Here is a 24,700-nt window from a genome sequence, read left to right as displayed (position 1 = left end):
AACAAAGCACAACTGCCAATCTGAGAGCAGCAGTAAGTGGCAGGACCAGCAAACACAGGACAAGCCGGAAAGCTCTTAAGCCCTTAGGTAACGTCAGTTGTTTTTCCGCCTGCGTGTAATCTGACTTGCTTTTCAAGCTGGAACGAGGAGGATGGACATTTTCTGCAACGGGAACTGTGGCTGATGAGCATGGGCTCCGGTCAGCCCTCACTGCACACAGGACAAACTGCCCCACCCACTGTCACAGAAATGAACAAGGGAAGGCGGCGCAACACTACCATTTCAGACCTGGACAGACCTGCTGGAGGGCCAGTGCACCAGGGCTGAAGATTAACGAGGCACTGTGTGTCCCGATGGACATCTTGTGGGCCACAGGCGCGGGGAGAAATAGCTGGCTCTCATCTCAACAGGGCTGCCTGCTTTATGAAGAGGACAGTGGGAGCCCAAAGGGCAGGAATTATGCAGCAAGCTCGCTTCTAGATCATTCCTGCTCGAAAAAGAACTGCTGGTTCTAACGCTAGCTCGTCTGCCAGCTCCACCTCCACTGGCTTCCTCTTTGTTCTCTCCATCCCCTGTTGAAACGAGAGCACAATCTTCAGAAGGCAACAGAGGCCAAACTCGCTCTGAGAAGGGAAGCGCTTCTTGCCAGACTGAAATAGAGACCGGTCAAAAATAGCACAGCCAGAGAGATGTGAGGGGGGAAGCACTCGGGAAGCTCAGCGGAGTCTCCACGCAGAAGGAAACCTCAGAATAGAGGTTGTGTCTGATGAAAGCTGCTGGGTACCTCGCACTGGGCGCCCCTCGCCCTTCCTCCATCCCCCTCCCAAAGTCCCCCAAGGCCCTAAACATCGGTCTAAATGCCTGGCCTTTATCACCGAACCTTTTTCTGATGATTCAGGACCAAGAAGTGCCTCCGATGCATCAGACCATGAATCACCGCCCAGCCCCGGAGCAGGAGGAGGTCTACCTCAGGTCAGCGGGCTGCGTAGACTGCCTGACCGCAGGGCAGAACCTGGAGGCTGGACCTTTTCCAGGCAATCCACAAGGTCAGCGCGGACTTCCTGATCCCTCAGCTTTCCTCCAAAGCCTCCACTCACTTGGCTTGCTTAAAAATCCGGCTACATTTTGCAAGATGTGAATGTTTTAAAAGGACATTTCACAGTATAGAACTACTATCTTAACCAAATTTAGCTTCCACAAACAATGTAAAGCCAGCACCAGGAATAATTTGGGGTTTCGGCACTTTCTCTTAACCTGTTTACTGAAGAACTGAAACAAATCCACAGTGAAATTCTCAAACCATTTCAAACAAGAACACGAGGAGTACTCGGTGGAAAAACAGAGCTTTCTTGCTTGTCAGTCCTCTGGATCACCTCCAGCTGGGAGCTGCTGCCGCCGGCTACAAGAGACGTACACACGTCTTTTTTTCCTAATAAATGCTTGTGTAGTATACAGTCTGTTACGTACTGCTCTTTTCCTCTTGGTAATACATCCCGGAGAGCACCATAATTCTTTTAACTGGCCACACAGTCCACCGTGTGATCAAACCTTTTTACTCATTAATTTATTTGGCCAACCTGCTGTTGGTAGACTCAGTGGCTGCTTCCAAATACAGAGCTGCAATGAACAAATTTGGGCAGGGGGTTATAATTCAGCTCCCTTAAAGGGAAAACGTGGAAACAGGTGTTTGGCCGGGCAGTTAAGATGCCTGTACCCTACATCCCAGCGTCTGCATCTTGGCCTCCAGCCAGTGACTCCAGCTTAGGATGAACGCAGAACCTGGGGAAACAATCGTGACAGCTCAAATAACTGGGTTTCTGCCACCCGCACAGGAGACATGGATTGAGCCCCCAGCTCTGGACTCCAGTGCCAGCCCAGCCCTGGCCTATGGATAGAAGCACTCTCGTGTTCTCACTCTTTCTCTGGCTCTCAAACACGACTTTCTGTGTGTGTGTGTGTGTGTGTGTGTGTGTGTGTGTGTGTTTCCAAACAGAAAAAGCTCACAGTAACAGATAGGCACGTGGGCTTCAGAGTCAGGGCCAATTAATCAATAGTGTTAAGTACTTGAGCACAGTGCCGACTAAATAAACATTTTGGCAAGAGTTTCTCATATACTGTGTATACCAGACGGCCATGTAAAGGTATGTTGGTATAAAGGACATGGGGATGGTTACCTTAACAATTATGAACAATAAGGTTGCACAGGCACTATATGCCGAGTTCTGCCCTGAATTCTCCACGTGCATCATCTGAATGAATGGTAACGCCCAGCCTCTGAAGAAGGTACCCCATCACATGCCCACCTTCCACGGAACTGAGGCACAGTCAGAGAGCTGCACAGCAGGGACTGCTTAGGTTACAGAGCTGGGATGTGTCAGTCAGACCTGTACACCAACCCGACCTCCACTCCGTCCCCACTGAACCATCTCGGCACGTCCCTTCCCTAGCTGCACGCTCAGTTTCCTTTTCCTGAAAATCTCATGTAAACAGCACAGGTACCAGTGTCCCAGGGTTGAAACAGTTACTCCTAAGCACTTAGGATACGGCCAGAGAAGTAGAAAATGCTCAACAGGTGGTGGCAACTCACAGCCAAGCAACAGTGCCTCAAAACACGCCGCCTATGTCACCCTTCCCTTAAACAGCCCAGCAGCACAGCCTGGGGGGCAGCAGCCAGAGTCGGAGCAGGGCGGCCACGGCCAGCCAGCGCAGAGTGCACCCAAGGCTTCCCCCACTGCCTTGGGAACTCTCTGGGCCAGTGGTGCTGGCAGGCACACGTTCCTCACCCTCCCACCCCCCGCAAGCACACGCGCCCAGGCAGCCGTAACGGGATCCGAGCGCAGCCTGGACAGTGGGCCGTATAAATAGCCCCGCTTATTATAGAGGCGCCCCGCCCTGCAGGACCCTGGCCGCGGGCACTCCCTGGTGGGCTTTCCTCAGACCCGTGGCTTGGAAGCAGCTGCACAAGTGTCCCCACGTCCTCCAGGGGCCTGCCAAGGGCTGGCCGTCCGTCTCCAAACGGCCGACGATGTTCTGTGGTTCTGGGGCCTCTGAAACGAAACCGCTGCGAAACCACGGCCTGCAGCCTGCCAGCCTGCGGCTGGGGAGGCTCTGCATGGGGCTTGGGAGGACGGGCAGCGGCCGGCAGACACTCCGGGCCAGTTCACTTTGGAGCAATGATGCGTCCCTGGCAATTTGATTTGTTTCTTCCACAATCCTTTCCAGTGTCCTCACCCCTCAGCTCCTAACAGCTCCCTTCTTTCTCCCAGCAGTACCAGAGGGCCTCAGGAAGAAGCCCAGATCTTCATCAGGGAGAAGTTTTGCTGCTCTGGCCACCAGTGAATTCAGCTCATCCAGCCCCCAGGGCGGGGGAGGGAGGGGTCAGAGGGTCAACCTGTCAAGCCGCAAGGATTTGCTCCCAAACAGTGCACCCAGCTTGGGGGACAGTGCGGCTCCAAAGGTAGCAGAACAGACAGGAAATACCATCCATTGAGTCTTTCCCATGTGCAAGGCCCTGGACACCCTCTCTTTGATGAGTGACTACACTAATACTGACTATGTGTTAGCACATCTATTAGCACAGACAGGGGACAGGGAATAAGCAGGTGCTATGTCCCCTGTCCAGAGTCACAGAGCAGGGCAAGAGCAGAACCAGAACACAACTCCAGGTCTGTTTGCTACCAGACTGAGCGTTGTCCCCACTTAAACCCAGAGGGTATGGCTAAGATGGGATCTCTGTCTTCACAAACTCCCACAGTCAGGGAGTTAGCAAGGGGCCACAGACGAGAGTTCGCAGGAGTTACTGGGCGCGGGGTGGGGGGGCAGGGGGGGAGGGGCAGGCCAAGCACTAGCTGTGCAATTGCAGCTAAACCCCATGTTGCTCCGGCTGCTGGGAAGGGTGGAAGGGCAACTAAGGAGTCGAGTGCCTAGCACTATGGCCAACTTAGGATCAAGCTCCCCAAGTGTTCTGGTAGGAGGAAGGGGAGCATTAACACACATAGCACATGCTAGAGCTGGGAACATCATCCTGCCTATATGAGAGGAAACCAAATTGTGGAAAAATGGAATTAAGAGACAAGCTTATTTTGGTGCAAAGAAATAAAAAATATGAGGGGCCAGCACTGTGGTGCAGCAGGTTAATGCCCTGGCCTGAAGCGCCAGCATCCCTATGGGCACCAGTTCGAGACCTGGCTGCTCCACTTCCAATCCAGCCCTCTGCTATGGCCTGGGAAAGCAGAAGATGGCCCAAGTCCTTGGGCCCCTGCACCCACATGGGAGACCTGAAAGAAGCTCCTGCCTTCGGATCGGCACAGCTCCAGCTGTTGTGACCAATTGGGGAGTGAACCATCGGATGGAAGACCTCTCCCCCCACCACTCTTTCAAATAAATAAATAAATCTTTAAAAAAAAGAAATAAAAAATATGAAATCCATGCATGGCTTTTTCTTAGCACAAGTTTTTTTCCAGTAAATTTTAAAGATCCCTCATACATTGCCTTCAGAAATTTTTTGCACCTAGATGAACTCATCTTCACTAATTCCATTTTGCACAAACTTTTTGAAGTCCCCTTGTAAATGCAACAGAAGTTCAGGTGAGGGAGAGAACCCAAGTTGGGAGGGGAGAGGGGAGGCCAGGCTTAAAGACAGTGTGGGTTTGGATGAGGTGTCTGGGGGATTAAGAGTGAATACTCTCTACAGAGGGAAGATGCGCACACACTGTAAAGCCAGGAGTTAGGTGATCACTTCCTGTCTTTCTCCATCTTCACCTGCATGTCAGGAGTAAGATGAGGGACCAGGGAGCTTAATGCAGTGCAGCCCCAGGGCTCAGTGCTTAGGCTCTGGAATCCCGCAGATTTGAGCCCAACACTCGACGTCACCAACCACTTCAAATTGCAAGTTTCTTGAACCTGTCTGAGCCGCTGCTTCCTCCTCTGTGGAGAAAATCCTTGCAAAGAAAACCTCTTCTGTCACAGCACTGGTGTGAGGCTGGGATGAGATCATATTCCCCAGAGGTTTATTAACACAGAGCTGTGGGATGACTGTGACTGTTGTTAAGCAAGACTCATAACCAGCATCCCCTGTGAAGGGCAGAGAGCAGTCAGAGGTCTTCACATGTGCATCTGGGTGGGGCACGCACTCGAAGAAGGCCTGAGAGGAAGGGGACCGAAGGCCAGAGGTCAAGGGAGCCAAAACAAATGAAAAGCTGGAAGCCTATCTGGGCAAGGAAGTGGAATCAGAGAGCCAGAGAGAACCCGGAGGACGCACACCCGAGGACCTGCCACGCCTCCGATGACAGCTGAAACCAATACCTACCGTGGCCCAGGGCCCTAGAGGATCCAGGCCCTGCTGCGCACCCCTCCCCTCAGGCACAACGCAGGCAGGGGCCCTCATGCTGATCCTTCCTTGATGCCCTTGTACACGCACAGTCTTCTCTGCTCATGTCATCGACATGTGCTCAGGCATCACCTTCCCGCCCAGCCCATCTCCACGATTACTCCTCCAAAATCCAAGGAAAGAATGGAAGGGAAGGAGGGCAGGGAAGGAGGGCAGGGAAGTATCAGCAACTGAAATCAAAACTCAAGCAGCAACAGCCCTGTCACGCCATTCTGGAATCCAAGGCAAAAGGTAAAGAATCAGAAATACTGATTCCATCTTGATTTAAACTTTTTGATATTTTATTCACTGGGGGAAGAGAGAGAGAAAGAGACAGAGACAGAGAGACAGAGATAGCTGATATTTTAAATCCTGCACCAATAAACCCTTTCTCTTGACTGAGTTTCTGGCCCCCTGTCATTTCTGTACCTCAGGTGGGTGCATCTCTTGCCTCTCCCTGGTCCCAGCTCGGTCTGTGTCTCCCTCCTTCCTGGACCTCAGCCCTGGAGCAGTGTGTGGTACCGAGCAGGCGCTCAAGTGTTAAATGAAAGCCTGAAAGATGCTAGAGGCAACACCCCAATTTTAATTGTATCCAATTCTCAAAGAAACCACTAAGCCTTGAGACTTAGCAAACAGAATTTAAGTATGTTCTAAACCACAGGCATTAAAGATAGCTTAGATTGGGGGAAAAGCGCTGGGTTATTAGCCTAAGCAGCTCCTGATGGCCAAGTGTATCATTCTGGGTCACTATATGTCCCCCCAAAGTTCCTATGTTGACGCTCTAAGCCCAGCACCTCAGAACTCTATTTGTAACTCTGACTTTCAAATAAATAAATAAATCTTAGGGAAAAAAAGGAGTAGCAAGCAAGGGCTTTGATCAGTTACTTTTAATAAAAACATGTAAGAACCTTTACCTACGAATGTCTAATGAAAATGACTAATAATAGAAGCACTGGATGACAATTTATGGACCTCTGTACAGTAACTTACGTAAAATTAAAACACCATATCCAAAAAACTTTAATTTGCATCAAGTATTTGGCCTAAGGATTAGGAAGCCAGTTAAGATACCTTCATCCAACATCAGAGTACCAGAGTTTATACCCAGCTCTGGCTCCTGACTTCAATTTCCTGCTAAACGAAGACCCCAGGAGGCAGCAATAACAGCTCAAGGAACTGGGTTCCTACTACTGGCAGGGGAGACCTGAACTGTATCCCCAGATCCCTGCTTTCACCCCAGCCCAGCACTTGCTGTTGCAAGCATCCAGAGAGTGAAAGTTAAGAGGGTGCTCACTCTGCCTCTCAAATAAAAGAAAAAAATGTAAGAGACATGCATGAACACATTACCCACAGCGATCTATTTTTCACTAAGTGTGCACAATGGTTATGGATGGGTGATAACACTGGCAGTTCCCAATTGTTCTACAGTACAGAGGCATGACTTAAATGAAAGCTTCTGTAAAGTTCCTATGGAGTTCCAACTCCTGATCATTCAAAATTCTTTGCATGAAAAAGACGAGGAAACAAACTGAAGCCTGCAGTTGATAAAGGCACGAACACCTGCCTGGTTGTTTGGTGGTGGATGGGAAAAGGCGAGCCTCTGTGACCCACTCTTCTATGGCTCTGTTTCCTGGCAAACAGCAGGGGCACGCTGGCCTCATAGCCACCACCACGCAGGCTGCTCCAGTCCCTGGGAACCTGGACAAAGTGCCCGTCCCACGCATTACCCCAACAGTCCACAAAGCCTCCTACAAGGGAGAAAGCTCTGCCATACACCCACTGGGCACCCATGATTTCCAGGAACCCTGTGCTTCCTAGATGTCAGCACACTCTCCAGAGACTGCCTAGGGTGAACAGAGGATCTCAGCAAAGCAGCACTTCCAAGTACAGGGGTTCCCCTTACCTGTGGGGGATACAGTTCCAAGACCCCCAGTGGATGCCTGAGACTGTGAACAAGCTAGATGTGCTATGGTTGTTCCTATACATACCTATAATAAAGTTTAAATTATAGACGAGGTATACTAAGTATTAGCACCACTACCAAAAGAGAACAACAACAAATACTATTACAGAATTGTGAGGATCACCACTCTTGTGTGCTGAGGCCATTACTAGGTGCAACAGGGTTATGAAAACACAAGGACTGCAACACTGCAACAGCAGATCTGGTAACCAAGAAGGCTGCTAAGGGACCAACGGGCAGGGCACACTGGACAAAGGAATGAGTCACAACAGAGTGAGCACAAGACTGAATCATGCTACTCAGGAGAGCGCACAATTTAAAACTTCAGGCCGGCACCGTGGCTCACTAGCCAATCCTCTGCCTGCGGCGCCAGCACCCCGGGTTCTAGTACCAGCTGGGGCACCAGATTCTGTCCCGGTTGCTCCTCTTCCAGTCCAGCTCTCTGCTGTGGCCCGGGAGTGCAGTGGAGGATGGCCCAAGTGCTTGGGCCCTGCACCCGCGTTGTAGACCGGGAGGAGGAGCCTGGCTCCTGGCTTCGTATCGGTGCAGCATGCCGGCTGTAGCGGCCACTTGGGGGGTGAACCAACATAAAAAGGAAGACCTTTCTCTCTGTCTCTAACTCTGCCTGTCAAAAAAAAATTTTTTTAAACTTCAGAGTTGTTTATTTCTAGAATTTTCCATATAATATTTTCAGACCACAATTGCTTGGACCCCAGAACTGTGGATAACGGGGGATGGGGGAAGGTCGGGGGGGCAGGGAAGTACTGTAGCACCATTTGTCACTGCCAGCCCAGGTACAAACGTGTCTCCCCTGAAGTGAGGCTGCTCATGGAGAGAGTAGTGATGCTGCAGTGCCTGCGTATCCCCCCAAGAGGTCCCTTTATCCTGCACCTGCCGGGGAGTACTCACACTTCCTGCAGGTTCGGCAAGTCCTCAAAAACAGCAGGGTCGATCTCAGAGAGCTTGTTGTAACTCAGGTTTCTGGTAAATGGAAAGAAAAAAAAAGAAGGCATCAATATTTGGCATCAAACTCAAGATTCAGGATATTTTCTCCTATCCTATGCGACCCCAAAAACCCAAGCCCTCTCCCTCCTGAATGCTCAGTCTCATGCACTCTGTTACAGAGCCACTGACACTGAGACTTACAGATACACCCTCCCAGTTGGCATCCACAAGGCCCTGGAAGCAGCACTGTCAAAGGCCACATCACCCGAGGCTGGATAAACCCAAATGATTTCAATCAACACTACTTCACGACATAGCAATTTTTAAAGTAATTCTAAGCCGTGCCTTGGAACACAGGCTTTGCACCACAGGAGTCCAAAGCTATGCTTAGTGGCATTTTTTAAAATCAGCGTCTCACTAAAGCACCCACATCACACAGCAGTAAATGAAAAAAGCAAAGGGGAGGGGAGGTTGACCTTGTGTTGTCTACAGCAGTTCTTGCAAGGGATGATTTCTGCACCTCAAGGGACCTTTAGCAATAGCCGGAGATACTTTTTGTTTTTTTTGTTTTGTTTTTTTTTTTTTGGGGGGGGGGGTGACAGGTTTACTGGCACTTGGTGGGCAAAAGCCAAGGATGCTATCACAAAACAGCCAAAGATGCTGTCACAACCACATCTCTAGCCCCACCACCCACTGGATCCCGAGAGGCAAACATCCAAGAGTGCACAGGTAGCACTTCCCCCTCCCTCCACCAGCTCTGAATGTTGACACTGGTACCCAAAGACTGAGAAACCTTAGTCTACACAAGCCTAGAAACCGCTCAGATGTACAGTCTAAGTTCCAGGGACTGTTCAGAAAATGAGCACAGATTCTGAGTCCAGGTCATTTGCCGACACAGTATTGCAACCTTCAAGGACTGCATGCTGGGGGTGACAGTCACACAGGAGAAAGGAGACAGCTGAGGGAACGCTCCACTGGTGCCAATCACAGGCCAGGTAAGCCTCCCATGACCAGAGATGGGAGCTGTCTCCACTGTCACAACCGCATCTCTAGCCCCACCACCCACTGGATCCCGAGAGGCAGACAAACAGCAAGCCGGGACGAACTTGGTCCACTGACTAACTCCCAGCACAACCTCAACCCAGGCCAGCTTACCCTTTCTGAAACAGAAGTCACAGAGGTGTGATCTGGACGGGCCCTGACTTCTGGTTTCGCATGGCAACCCTGCTCCCCACCGCTGAAGCCCTTTCTGTGCCCAGGAGCTGAGCAATTTCCATCTCAGTGACCAATGCCATGCACATCACTGCCTACGGCCACTGTAACTAACCAGGAGCCCAAGGCTGCCTCCCAAGTGTCACAGAAGTGGGCGCTATCTCTTAAACTTACTCCGGCAACATTTCAATCAATACTAATCTACAACTGATCGCCATTCCGCTGTGAGCTCAGAGACATTCATCTAAATAAAAGTCAAAGCACACTTGAAACTAATGGTTCATCTGCGTTCATGGCACAGCCTGAATTAAAAGCAATTTGTCGGGAGATTATGTTACCATAAAGATTGAAGGGGGTAATTTTTTAAACCGCATACTGAAGTCAAGTATGAGCTTGTCTGTGCCTCGGGGTATTTATTAATGAGTACACAGACGTCAACCAGTGACACCTGGGGAAAAAAATTCACAAACTGAGACAAGTCCCCCCACGTCAGAAGACGACTAAGACGGACAAATTTTCTTCTATTTTAAGCAGACTATCATTTTGAAAGGGGGAGAAGTGTGGAAACATTATTTCTGGGCATAAAAATACTGTCAGTTTACAGTAACTACCACTTTTTAATTTAAGATTTATTTTATTTATCTGTAAGGCAGAGTGGGGGTCAGCATTGTGGTACAGTGGGTTAAGCTGCTGTGTATGACACCAGAATCCCATATGAGTGCAAGTCCCAGGTGCTCTGCTTCCCATACAGCTCCCTGCTAATATGCATGGGAAAGTAGAAGATGAACAAGAGCTTGGGTCCCTGCCAGGCTCCTGGCTTCAGCCTGGTCAGTCGTGGATCGCTCATTCTTTGTTTCTCTGTTTCTCCCTCTCTCTAACTCCCTTTCAAGTAAATAAATCTTAAAAGGGAAAAGAAAGGAGAAAAAAAAAAAAGAAAGAAAGAAAAGAAAAAGGCAGAGTAACAGAGGGAGAGACAGAGAGAAATTGCCCCATCCACTGGTTGACTCCGCAAATGGCCTCAGTGGCCAGGGCTGAGCCAGGCCAAAGCCAGGAGCCTGGAACTCCATCCGGGTCTCCCATGTAAGTGGCAGGGGCCCAAACACTTGAGCCACCATATACTGCCTTCTTAGGCACACCAGCACACAACTGGAATGGAAGTGGAGCAGCCAGGACACAAACCAGAGCTCTGACATGGGATGACAACGACACAAGTGGTAGCTTAACCTGCTGCTCCAGAATGCTGGCAACATTTTTAAATTTAGTTTTAAAATTTACTTGAGAGGCAGACAGACAAAACCTCCACGCCATCCTCTGGTTCACTCATCAAATGCCCAAGCCAGGATTCAAGAAATAAATCCAGGTTTCCTACATGCGTGGCAGGGATTCAGTTACCTGACCCACCTGCTGCCTCCTGGGGTCTGCACGAACAGGAAGTTGCAAACGGGACTCAAACCCTGGTACCCTGATAGGGGATGCGGGTGTCTTCACCAGAGTGCTTGCTAGGCCAGACACGCACCCTTTAATCAGCACCTTTAAATCATCAAGGGTATTGGGAGAGGGTTTGAGAAATGGAGAAACCATAAAGCCAAGTGCCGAGAAGGGCAAGCAAGCAACACCACCAGGGACCACATCCTTGCAAAATAAGCTCCTGCCTGCCTGCCCGCCCACCTAAGGCCGCACTGGCACATGGTCTCCAGCAAGGGCCAGGGGAGACCACTCTTCTCTGTCTTCCAGAAAAGCTCAACATCTCAATTTTCACATGAAATCTAATTCCTTAAAAATAAACAAATGAAGTCAAAAGTAACCTTGGAGGGGCCCAGGAAAACACCTAGGAGGCTATATTTGGCCTAAAAAGTGCCTGTTTTCACCCTTCTACGTCACTGACTCCTGAGGCTGTTGGGTTCAGGGTGAGTGGCTTGGCTCTGGCTGACAACTGCAGCCAGAGGTGACTCTGGGGCTCTCTGGGTCTTGTGCAATTAGCTGCTGGCTCAGTGTTGAACCATCTGAAAGGGAGTCACCCCCGCTGGTTCCCACCCAGCAAGAGTACACAATTCTCAGCAACTTAGAAAAAAACCATTTCAAGTCACAACATCCTTCGGTTTGTCTTTCCTTTAAAGAGCAGACAATGATTAATTAAATTTCAGAAAGTACAAATTCTGCTATCTAGGCAGGGCTTCCTGAGAGAGGCGTGTCCCCCAGGCTGGTGTAATCAAGAAGCCAAGTTTCACTGGGACTTAACACTGCAGCCCCAGCAGGAGCAAGGACCACAACGATGAACACAGGTGCACGTGCAAGGGTCAGGGCACTGCCTGCACAGGCTAACTCTCAGCTCAGGGCACTCTGGGTGATTCCGAGAGGACACAGCACTGTGGCTCACACCCCTTCCCAGAGTTGCTGCCTCTGGACACGGGGCTGCCCTGGAAGCTAAGTCTCACCAGTGAGTGGTCCTGAAACCCGAAACAGGACGCTGGGCCTCAGCTGCTCTCGCAGGAAATGAGGGAAATACTTAACTGCATTCTCCCTGACAAACACAGCATGAAACAAAATTCTCACAGACCCATTTCAGCTAGAAAGCTCCCAGCACAAGTAAAATCCATTTGCTATGGGGCCAGCATTATGGCACAGGGGTTAACCCACCATTTCTAACACCAGCACCCCTATCAGAGAGCTAGTTCAAGGCCCAGCTGCTCTACTTCCAATCTACTTCCCTGTTAACGAGCCTAAGAAGGCGGTGGAAGACAGTCCAGGCGCCTGGGCTCCTGCCACCCATGTGGGAGATCTGGAAGGAATTCCAGACTCCTGGCTTCAACCTGACTCAGTCCTTGCTGTTGCAGACATTTGGAAAGTCAAGATGTCTCTCTTTGTCTCTCTCTCCCTCTCTGTAGCTCTGCCCTTCAAATAAATAAATGTTTAAAAACATATACATGCACACACAAAACATACCATCTTTGCCATTTTTAAGTGCACCGTTCAGCAGCATCAGGGACAGGCACACTGTCCTTGTAGTGTGCTCGTAACTGGCATCCCTGTCAAGAACTTTCTCCAAATCCCAAAGGGAAACTGCTGCACCTTTCAACGCTAAGTTCTTACCTTGCTCTGCCCATTTCTGTCACTGTACATTTCCCTACTCCAGGTACCTCCAGAGCAAGAAACACAGCGCATCTGTCTTTCTGTGGCTGGCTTCTCTCCATGCGTATCACCTGTGTTGGTGCCTGTGCTGTACATAGGTGAAGGCTGATGGTACTCCAATGCATCTACGCACCTCATGGGATGTACCCAGTGGTCTGCTGCTATACTTTTTTTTTTTTTTTTTTTTGACAGGCAGAGTGGACAGTGAGAGAGAGAGACAGAGAGAAAGGTCTTCCTTTGCCGTTGGTTCACCCTCCAATGGCCACTGTGGCTGGCGCGCTGCGGCCGGCGCACCGCGCTGATCCGAAGCCAGGAGCCAGGTGCTTCTCCTGGTCTCCCATGTGGGTGCAGGGCCCAAGTACTTGGGCCATCCTCCACTGCACTCCCTGGCCACAGCAGAGAGCTGGCCTGGAAGAGGGGCAACCGGGACAGAATCCGGCGCCCTGACTGGGACTAGAAGCCGGTGTGCCGGCGCCGCAAGGCGGAGGATTAGCCTAGTGAGCCGCGGCGCCGGCCTGCTGCTATACTTTCACACTGCTTCAACCTTTGGCTACTGTGGACGATGCTGCTGTGAACACTGGTGGTTTTTTTTTTTTTTTTTCTGAACTTTTAAAATAAAATTGAAACAACTTTTTCTCTAAAACTCTTTCATCACTACGCTTACTGACTATTCATTTCTCAATGATTAAGCAAATCCTTATTGGGCCCAAGAGCTTGGCAGAAAGGGGCATGAGCTCCCAGCTCAGTTCCCAAGAGCCATCAAAGGGTTAACCGGGGGACACTTTCATGAGGCTGTTCTTCCAGGTGGCAGCTGACATGCACACAAATCTAAAGCATTTCGCTTATTTCTACCAACACCATCGCCCCTTACCAGGCCTGACATCTCAATGCGTCCTTTGGTGAAGGTTTCAGATTCTCCTGTCAAAACAATTCATCTGTCAGAGGACAGATGCTGTCAAAAGCATTTCTGCACCTTTCAGTAGCGGAGAGGAGAGGAAAGAGACCCCGGGGAATTTAGTTACTGCCAATTGCAGCTTTCATTAAACATTTTGTCAGCCATTGTCATAACACAAATTTCCCCTGTTCGTGCACAAAGGGAGCGCAGAGCACGGAACAATTGAGCCTGGCCATAGACAGTCTCTCTGCTAATCTGCTGAAAGATGACGGTGCGGCCCACCGTTTGCAGAACACACAAGAGGCACCTCTGCAGGGAATAGCTCGGGTTTTATTCAGGCCTGTTGGAAAAACAAACTGCTTAAGGGTGCCCAAAACGACAGTCTGCGTGGTTCCCAACGAGCCCCCCTAGGCTGACCCCACATTATCTGAACAGCCTCAAGTATTTCCACAGCTGAGAAATCAGTCGCTAACCCAACTGGTAGCTACTAGCCAAGGGGCTACCTGTATTGAAACTGAGACAAGGTAAACCATGCTGTATCTAAATCATAATAGTTATTCCTAAATCACGAAATAATCACTATTCACGGGAAATGGACAGAACTCAGGCTCTGAGTTCCCCAAAATTTCTATAGTTCTGTTCAAACAGGTCATGGGGCACAGACACGGATATGAACCTAAGTCCCTCCAGTACACAACGTTCTCAGGCATCATCTCAACGAGGGAAAGGGCCTTGAAAGACCAGGACGACTGAGTTAGCACTGAGCGTAATTCTGCGGGCTTACTGGGTATTCACATAATCTGACCAGCACCTTCCTGGATTACAACCAGAGCCACATATTACAGACTTGGCAAAGGCTCCCTCCTCAAAGCCAGTGAACGATAACTCATTTACTCCTGGGGAGCAGAGGGGTAAGAACCCGCGCCAACCTCTGAGTAAGCCGTGGTGAGAACTAACCCCACTTTGTCATCCCCAAAGCAAGCGCCGGCTCCCGTGGCCGGCGACTTCAGGCATAGCCTCTCGCTGCACAGAGACTGGGGCGCATTCCTCGGGCTCTCAATGTTAACAGGATGATCATTCAAAGTGGAACGAGCCGGTCCTGAGTCTGTGAGGGAGTCTCTAGAGGACTGTTTCAGAATCAGTTGGGTTTCCAGGCTAGCCTATTTCCCATCTTCCCATCCAATCTGGCTTCCAGGCTAGCCCATGGCCCATGAGTCAGCTGGCTGGGCTCCCGGCCAGCTCCCCGTGTGGCACATTTTCAGCTCTGAGATGGGTGAGACACTGAACAGGACTCCTGGACAGGGACACAGAAGGCAGCCCCCAACCCAGCCTCTGGGCAGGGGGCTGGGTGCCCCGGACTGGCCTTGAAACTCCGGCTTCCCTGGGTGCATGGGCTCCAGCTGTCCATCTCCGTCTCAACCCCAGAACTTAGACTGTTTGCTGCCCATTAAGAAGCAGACCACCTGCCTAGGACTAACGGGGAAAAGGTGACTGGTCCTTCCACGACGACCAGGGGTGCGGCTGAGGAAGAACATACGACCCTTCATGGTTCCTTAATCCCCTAAGCTTGCGGGGTGGCTTCTGCAGCATTTTTGCCTTCTGAGCAATCGCACGGAGTACGCATCAAGTCACAATGAAATCAGCACATGATGTTCCCGAGCCCCGCGATGTAAGGTTTTACGAGAAGAAGAGATTTTTTTCTTAATCCTGGAGTATCAGATGTCCTTAGCTTGTTTTCAAGTGCAATGCTTTCCCCCTCGTTAACCAAAACCGGCAACTGAACAGCCTGATAAGCAACATTAGAGGCTTACATGAAAAATGATAAAAGCGCATCCTGAACTGGAAACATCCGTCTGGCATCCTCCCCCAGGCATTCCCGATGCAGAGAAGGGTCTCTACGTACTGTCCCCCACCCCCACCCCGGACTCCAGTAAGCTACGCAGTGCCTTAACGCAGGCTTGGCAAAGAAATGCATTCTGTGAACAATCCAATGAAAACTCACTCGGATCTCCACTTGTCAGCTATATTTCACAGTCAGTTATGAGACAATTATTTCAGTGGTTGAGAATGGCTATGCAAATGCAAGAGGCTTATGACAGGTGACTCGAGAGAGACCAGACACAGCAGCCACAGAAGAATCCATTTTAAAAATCAGCTCTACTGGTCAGCACAGGCCTCCAAACTGCTGAATTCGAATGCTTTAAACTACCTGCCAGATGTCATCCACGCCTGCCTCTCTAACCCTGTAAGGCTTGTGAGTACCTCTCCGCCTTCACAGTTCACACAGCTCAGCCTGTCAGAGCTATGTCCTTTCCCCCAGCACCCAACAAATGACAAAGTCTACAAGCAGTCCTCAAGTGTAAGGCGCACTGTGCTGTGATAAATTCTGCTATCAATCAGGCCAAGACCTCGTCTGCGACCTGAAGGAGACAAACCACACTCCTACTAAGTGACTCCAACCAAAAGCTCTCGCATAGCAAGCAACCTGCAGTGGTAGGCCGGGGGGTGGCTCCTGGGCCAAGGCCAAGCTGGCTGGGGAACTTCCTCACTTGTTTCTTTCTGATTGAACAGGGTTTGCAGAAACCTAAAGTTTCACTGATCAAAAGCTTCAGCTTTTCTGGACAAAAATCCCTGGGCCAGCACTCTCGACGGCAACAATCAGCTATATGCATTTACAAGCATGCCACTGGCCACAAACCTCACCACTCCTTATTGTCTCACCCAGGCCCTTTTTACTCATGGGTAGTATCTGCCTGGCCCCCATGAGCACCTGGCTTTGTCACCTCCGGTATGGATAACACTGAAGCCAGATGGCAGCCAGAACAGGAAAGTCAGCTGCAATTTAAATAAATAAATAAATAAATAAGGGTTTATCAGCAAATGCAAGACCTCAGCTAAGCCTTGAAGAGGACATTTTCCGAGGTAGAATCCTGGGCAATGAGGTCAGACCAGCACAGTAAGGTGCGGAGGGTACAAAGTAAAGCAAACAAACAGGGAGACTAACACATCAGGACCTCCCAGAAAGGCAAGGGGCAGGACAGGAATGGTTGCAGGGAAGTCAAGAGAAGTCGGTCCCATGCTGCCAGGCCCACAACCTACCAGGCAGTGACATCAAGGTTTCTGTAACCCGCTGCAAATCCCCACGCCAGCCCCCTCACGAAGGCTGATCCACAGGGCCAGTAAAGCTGATTTCCATAGGAACAGCACAGCCCCGGCCACTCAAGTTCTGCCCTAAACAGTCAAGAGGGTCAAGACGTTCTCTCACCACCATTGGCAGCACTCAGTACTGACTTCCCACATCACCTCCTTCCCACAGGAGATGCTACCATCGGTTCTTCCTTCCAGCATCTTAGTTTGGCCAGAGAGAGACAAAAGTAGTGAGGTACGAAGCTGTTTTATTATTGTGGCTGCTTCCCCCCAACCATAGCCATCAGGGCTCAGAGGAGACTGGTACTGGGGACAGGCCCTGCAGCTGGCAGATCCTTGACAAGCAAAAGGACTCTGAGCAGGGGAGAGCTGCTTAGCACAAAGGCAATGTCAGCAGGATGCACCCCAGAGGGAGGAGGGCATAGAGAACGGTGTTGCCAAGACTTGGGGACAGAGAGGGGAGAGGTCTGGTAACTCCAGACTGCCGCTGCTCTGGCTTATCAGCTTGGAAAAGGCCATCAAAATACACCCTATCAGACAGCGGAAGGCTCTACAAGGCCTCCCCAACTGAGGTTTCTGGGTCTCACCAAGTAACACAGCTTAACCTGGCCAGGAGAGTCAGGCCATTCCGTGGAACAGAGGGGAACAGCCTCCCAGCCACAGCCGAAGACACAAAGTGCACAGCGGCTCACCCACCCAGATCTGAGGGCACGCACAGCGCTCCCCACCGGCCACCGCTCAGAGGCGAGAGGCTCTCTCCCAGGTAGAGCACAGAGGAGGATCCTCCTCAAATGCACAGCACACTCTCCTGGGGCAGGAAACGGAGACTTCTGCTTCTGGAGCAGGGAAAACAAGTCAAGGAAAAGGCACAGGCAGCCAGAGATGGGTGAGGCTGAGAAAAAGGACACACGGAATACTAGGCTTGCCAAGGACTCTGTCGAGCCCACCCACGCCCCTCTGGCCACAGATGACCCCTTTCCTGACTCCTCTGCCCCTGCAAGCATCCACTTTCAGGATATGTGCTTCCTAGGGAACCACCAAAGCAAAAGGAAGGGTGCTGCAGGTTGGGTTTGTTTTGTTTGTTTGTTTGTTTTACGATTTATTTATTTACTTAAAAGGCAGAGTTAGAGAGAGGCAGAAAGAGGTCTTCCATCCACTGGTTCACTCCCTAGATGGCCACAGCTGCACCCATCAGCTTCTTCTGGGTCTCCCACGTGGGTGCAGGGGCCCAGGGACTTGGGCCACCTTCCACTGCCTTCCCAGGCCATTGCAGAGAGCTGGATCTGAAGTGGAGAAAGCGGGACTCCAATCAGCACCCATGTGGAATGCTGCCACTGCAGGCGGCGGCTTTACCCACTAGGCCACAGCACCAGCCCCAAGGTGCTACAACTTTAAGACTCATTACAGAGGTCTGCTAATGTGCCTGGGAAACTGTGGAAGATGGCCCATGTCCCTGTCCCCTGGACCCATGTGGGAGAGCCAGAAGAAGCTCCTGGCTTCAGATCAGCTCAGCTCTGGCCGTTGACCACTTGTGAACCAGCGAATGGAAGACCTCTCTCTGTCTCTACCTCTCTCAGTAACTCTTCCAAATAAATTTTTAAAATATTTTAAAAAATAAAAAGATTTATTACCTTTGAGGGTGTGAAGGAAAAGATGCAAACCACCCAAACCTTCATGACGCTTCTCGGACCACGTGTCATGCAACAGAACTTTTAATGGTGTCAACCCCAGCATAACTACCATCTCCAAGTGTCACTGTGACCCAATTCCTTCTCCAAGGCACCAGAAGCAACCATGCACAGTGTGTGTCACACCCAGAGAACCCCAGGAGGATGCTTTCAAGGAGGAAGGTAACTACGGTAACACGGTCGCATAAAAAGGACCCTTGGTAACAAGAACCGGGCAGCCAAATTCCAAGCCTGCGTTTCTGGAAGAAGGTACAAGCTAGGATTTCACTGGGACAAAGGGATAAGGAAATTCTCTACCTGTGAGTCTCGCTCCTTCAGGAATAAAACATTCCAAACTGTGTGACTTCCTCTGGAGCACAAGAGACAGAGACCACAACAGCAAAACAAACAAGAACCCCTCCCTCCGGCGGCATCACGATGCACCCTTCTAAACTCTCGTCCAGGCATCTGCTGCAACCGGGAGAGCATTGAGGTATTTTGTGCCACATTCATCCTCCATTCTGACAAGTCACTCGGACATAACCCAACCAACAAAAGCATTACTACAAAAACCTCGTATTCCAGAAACGAATGCTGGAAGATTTAAAACAAAGCAAGACAAACAAGCAAAGAAACAAGAAACACACAGAAACCTGGGTGGTGACTCACTTCTAGACTTGACGAACAAGGGAATTTCATTGTTGCTTTTAAAGAAAGTATTCAGAAGAGCACTTTTAGGTAAATACCTTCTGGGTCACAATGCAGCAAGATATTAATGAGTGGCCTATCTGTGCCCCCTAAAAGGGAGGAAGAAGGAAATGAAAGTGGATTGCTTTAAACAAATACATCTGTACAAACAACAGCTTACCTTAGCGGTATCAGCCTTTCTTTCCCTACCAGGCACACAAAAATCTTAAGGAAAAAAATGACATGAGTGGGTGTGGCCACCTTCCTGCCCACCAGGAAAGCCCCCAAGTTCCAAGGGCAGGCTCTGCAGGGCCCTATTAACTTCCAATGGAACTCACACGCATCCTTGATTTGTCAACTAAAATCACACCCGCTGCTCAGTCGCTCCTATGCGACATCTTTTTGAGCCCCGGCAAAGCCCAAGCACCTGAAATCTGTAGAGAGCACTAACACATACATTCACCATGAAGCTCCATTGCACAAGGGTTAAGCATGGGATTCCTTCATACCATTTTCCAGGTTCATCCGCTTTCCTCAGCACTTCAAATGATGAAAATCGCTCTCCAACAGCAAGAGCAGATCCCTGACGTAAAATCAGACAAACGACAAGACCAAACCCAGCCATAGCTTCTCGAGAACACATCGGCTGCGCTGCAAGGAGGCACGCGAGTACCTCTAGCTAAGTTTTCTGAAGATACAGTTTTGAAAGGCCAGCCGTCTGGCCTAATGTTAAGCTGTTGACTTTATTAGCTAGCTTATCGACTCGCAATCTCACTCTGTCCATTTTATGTGTGATGAAATGCTTCACTGAGGCCAAAAAGGCAACATTTTTCTTTCGACAATTCTAAGACGCCACGAAACACTCTAAACTTAAGAGACCGTCAACTGCACCACTTTCTCTGCCTCTGAGGAGTGGGGGCCGTTTGGATTCCTCTGCTTCTGGCTGCTGAAATGGCTGACAGATGCAAAATCAAGGTTCAGCAACCTCAGAATATTTCATGCATTATTCTACATGCTGCTTTCTGCTATCAGAACATGGAACTAACTTCTTTATCACTGAAATTACACCAACAATCAGACGAAATACATGACTCCCATCCTTGAATCGAGAACGAGCTGTGAAAATGACAGCCAGGCTCAGTACATCCCTTCCCACATCCCCATCTCCCAGTTTGCAGCTCCAAGTCATTTACTCTCAAGGGACATGTCGTAAAGAATGGATCCTGGCAATAAATGCCACTGGCTAAGCTACTTGAACCCAGTATCCACAGGGTCAGTCTATCTTTTTGAAGGAGATGAAAAGCCCTCCCCAATATGAATCCTAAATGTCTCCTTTTGACACCCCAGCCTTAGGCAGAAACCTAAGAAACACCTGTGTGTGTTAGAGTCTCCATATCCCCTCTAAGCACCAAGGAGACCTAAGAATCATTCAATTCACAGGACATCTTCACATCGGAGCAGGAAATCAAAGCCAATTGTCACACCAAACCCAGACATCCACGAGGTCAGCCCGGGCAGGCAGCTGCCTATGAATAGCCCGGACCTCTCTGCCCAGCACTTGCTATGTAACGAACAAAGATGCCCAGTCACTCCGTTTTCAAGGTGACGTAAGCTAACCCAAGTTTCAGAGTCTCTGTTCAGCTTGTCCCATGTAAAGTGGCTCCATGACTTCCCTCCAACAAAAGCACACTACCGGGGCGGGGCGGGGCGGGGCGTGTGTGTATGTGTGTGTGTGCCTTGCTTCTGCATACTTCACACTAGCAAAACTGGCATCAAAGCAGGTAGCTGCTCTAGCCGTCAAGCTGACCGGGTGTGTGTGTGTGTGTGTGTGTGTCCACACTCCTTACAGGAGTACCTGAGTTGGAGTTCCAGCTCCTCTCCTGATCCCAGCTTCCTGCTAACGCACACCCTGAGAGGCAGCAGGTGATGAAAGTCCAAGTAGTTGGGTCCCTGCCACCCATATGGGAGACCTGGACTGAGTTCCCAGTTCCAGTCCAGCCAAGCCCTGGCTGTTGTAGACATCTGGGGAGTGAACAAGAGGAAGGAAGAACTCTGTCAGTCTCTCTCTCTCAATTAAGTCTATTTTTTAAACCCAAAAATAAAGTGGGATGGCCTGGGTTCAAGTCCTCATCTAGCTTCCTGATAATATGCACCCTGGAGAAGATGTGGAATGAGCTCCCTGCTCCTGGCTTTGCCCTAGCCCAGCCCTGGCTACTGGAGAGTAAAAGAAGAAATGTGAGATTTCTGTCTTTGTCTTGCAAATTTCATTAATTTTGTAACAATAAATAAACAGAGGTTGGCCCCATGGCGTAGTCGGCTGAGCCTCTGCTTGTGGCACCGGCATCCCATGTGGGCTCCGGTTCTAGTTCCAGCTGCTCCTCTTCTGATCCAGCTCTCTGCTATGGCCTGGGAAAGCAGAAGATGGTCCAAGTCCTTGGGCCCTGCACCCATGTAGGAGACCCAGAAAAAGCTCCTGGCTCCCAGCTTTGGATCGGCCCAGGTCAGGCCACTGCAGCCATTCAGGGAGTGAACCAGTGAATTTAAGATCTTTCTCTGGACCGGCGCTGCAGCTCACTAGGCTAATCCTCCGCCTATGGCGCCGGCACCCCGGGTTCTAGTCCTGTTGGGGCGCCAGATTCTGTCCCGGTTGCTCCTCTTCCAGTCCAGCTCTCTGCTGTGGCCCGGGAAGGCAGTGGAGGATGGCCTAAGTGCTTGGGCCCTGCACCCGCATGGGAGACCAGGAGGAAGCACCTGGCTCCTGGCTTCAGATCGGCGCAGCATGCCGGCTGTGGTGGCCATTTGGGGGGTGAACCAATGGAAGGAAGACCTTTCTCTCTGTCTCTCTAACTCTGTCTAAATAAATAAAATTAAAAAAAAAAAAAAGGTCTTTCTCTGTCTCTTCCCTCTCTGTTTGTAATTCTACCGCTCAAATAAGTATTTAAAAATAAATAAATACATAACAAACTGTCATCACCAGCCCTCTCCAGCAAGAGGTAGTTTCTGTCCTATGCTCTGAGATATAGGAGATCAAATAGACGGGATGGCCTGGATGCAGGCAATTCACTCAAAAAGGCTGTCAGCTGCTATCAGACTCAATGTGTACTCCAATTATGTCTCCCCAAGCTGGCTTTCCTTTCTCCTCATTCCCCCATGCTCGGTGCTGAAATACGGTCAAAGTAAAGAAAAGATGTGCCAAGTCCAAGACCGGTCCACACGGCCACCAAGCATGACTCCGCAAAACCATGCTGGCAACTCCATTCACTTGCACAAACTCAACTGTGACCAACCAGCCAAAGCAAGCTGAGATTCAGTTAGGCTTAAGCTTGCACAAGCACAAAGAGAACCACCCACTCTCCAACCCAGGGACCGAGTGCAGAAAGCACCTGCACAAACTCGTCAGGGTGGTTTATAAGGTCACGAGCACCTGAGAAAAGATCTTTTATTCCTAGGGGCATGAGACAAATGGTAGGCCTGTCATACTGCTGGTGTCAATATTTATCTAAGGCTTGAGTATTCACGTTGGTACAAACCAGGCAGGCACCTTTTCAATTCACTCATTCACGTAATTTGCCACTACAAAGCCCCAAAACAGAGATTCGTTTACAGCTTGAATTTCTTTTTTTTCCAATTCCATACAGGAGGCTGGCTGCGGGACTCACGGTCTATGTCAGCAATAATCCCGGCAGCTTGAGAATAATGCATCCAATGTATTTCAGAACTACCGGTATCAAATGGCATTGCACCTGAGGACAATACGGAGGTGGGGGAGGGAGACCAAGCGCCTGCCTGCCTCCTTTCCCATGACATGTGCCTTTTCTACACTGGAAATGAGCAAAGCTGAGCCCTTGCAGAATCACGCCCAGGTATTTCTAAGGGTGACTTACACTGCAGGATTAATCCAGCAACCAACACCCAAAAGTATGTGAGGCTGGAAGGAAGGTCCAAACAGCCCTGTTCCCAGTTCTCCTACGCTCTTCCTCCTTCACCCCCTTCCTTCCTCAGTCTCCCCTTCTCCCTTGAAATAAACATTGAATCCCAACTCCCCTTCCCAGGTCAGAAGAAATCATTAGTCCATTATTATCAACTTGAAGAAGCCCCCGGGGACCTCTGACAACAGCTGTGTATCATGGAAATCAGGTTCGCAAATGGATTTCAAGTCTGTTCCCAGCACTCCAAGTCCCCAAATCCCCTCTGTCACCTGGACGTTACCCTGCAGCTCCCTCGGTTGGCACTGCTGGCTTCTCCCACACACTGCAGGGGAAACAGAAGTGCCAGATAAAGACGGCTCTCTCCTGGGATGAATTAAAGAACCTATCTCAAAGCTGTCTCGCAAAGTTGCCGGGCAAGTGACAGCAGACACACTTCTCACGCCAGCTCCACCAACCCTACCCTCTGATTCCATGCACACAATTCTTCCCAACGAGACAGGCGTCCCTCCCCAGCACTGTGGATACCCATCGCAGACTGATAAGCATCGCCACGCTTACAAATCCCAGCAGGCTGCCAAGCACTTCCATTCCCTTCCTAGCAAGTGATGGGTTACAGCACATGATGCACGCGGGGTCTCCAAGGGGCCAACATTCCTGCTTCTGTTCTAAATATGCCTGTGGAGTGCAGGCAGGCCAGGGCTCAGCCCAAAATGGTAGCAGCTGAGGGTGTGGTCAGTTTTATTTTTTTCTTACATAAAAATACACATGGCACTTAAAGCGCCCAGTATTTCCTCCTGTACACACAAGTTAATAATTCACAAACCAACTAACTTTCATCAAGGATCAGAAAATTTAAAGGCTGTTTGTGCAAACACTCCTGTTCTTGCTCTGACTTCACAGCTGGTTTATTTAACTGATGGCTTCTGTCGCCATGAAGAGCAGGTAGCGCTTGTGCGGCCACATACACCACAAGCAGGCTCTCGTGACCTCCGGCTTCCAGGGCAACCCAAACTCCTGCTCTTCTTCAGCTTCCCAGATGGAACAGTAGCTTAATTCCAGAAAGGCAAAAACACAGGGCACGCCACAGCGCCAGCCCCTCCACCGCCTCTCATTTTTTTCAGGCGACATTACAACAAGCATGCATGTTGGGGATGGGCTAAGGCCAAAAAGCCTCCTCCAGCACCTGCGACCTGTTGGAGGAGAGGAGGGCTACGACACACAGTCTGTAAGGTTGCTGTGTCAGTTGAAAGAAAGCAGACCTCGGGGTCATGAGCTGGCTGCAAAGCCAGGACTTACTACCAATGCAGGATACTCAGCGCAGGGTTATGAATCCACCAGAGCTGCATGGCTACCTGAACATGCACATACCTCTGCCAGAGAGGTCACAATTTAACTGCCACACACCTCAAGGAAGATCCTATCACAGCCATCATCGCCACACCTTTTGTATGCCACCTTGAAACGCTGTGGCACAGTGGGTTAAGCCACCACCCGCAACACTGGCATCCCACATGGGCACTGGTTTGACTTCTGGCTGCTCCACTTCTGATCCAGTTCCCTGCTTTAATGCGCCTGGGAAAGCAGCAGAGGATGGTTCAAGTCCTTGGGCCTCTGCCACCACAGGGGAGACCTAGATGAAGCTCATGGTTTCAGCCTGGCCCAGCATTGCAGACAGAAGATCTCTCTCTCTCTTTCTCTCCCCTCCCTCCCCCTCTCCTTCCCTCTCTCCCTGTAATTTGCCTTTCAAATAAATAAATC

General features: G+C 50.2%; 1 protein-coding gene across 5 annotated transcripts in view; it reads right to left on the bottom strand.

The window, feature by feature from the left end:
* Positions 1-24,700, bottom strand: part of LRIG1 (leucine rich repeats and immunoglobulin like domains 1) — a 118,384-nt gene that overhangs the window by 70,299 nt on the left and 23,385 nt on the right. For 4 of the 5 annotated variants that reach the window (XM_089305442.1, XM_002713424.6, XM_070050621.2 and 1 more), the window contains exon 2: positions 8,241-8,312. Coding sequence is in view for 1 of the 5 variants with exons in the window: in XM_002713424.6 (XP_002713470.1) it covers positions 8,241-8,312 (72 nt within the window). In the remaining 4 variants the exon portion in view is untranslated. Of the gene's footprint in view, positions 1-880; positions 7,296-8,240; positions 8,313-24,700 lie in introns of those variants that run through there. The other variant, XM_089305443.1, reaches the window with a different exon arrangement.

This window comes from Oryctolagus cuniculus, chromosome 10 (genome assembly GCF_051225735.1).
Source record: "Oryctolagus cuniculus isolate XC-2025 breed Fujian yellow rabbit chromosome 10, ASM5122573v1, whole genome shotgun sequence".
Lineage (NCBI taxonomy): Eukaryota > Metazoa > Chordata > Mammalia > Lagomorpha > Leporidae > Oryctolagus > Oryctolagus cuniculus.
The sequence above is the reverse complement of the archived record's forward strand: the minus strand, read 5'-3'. Positions and strand labels throughout refer to the sequence as shown.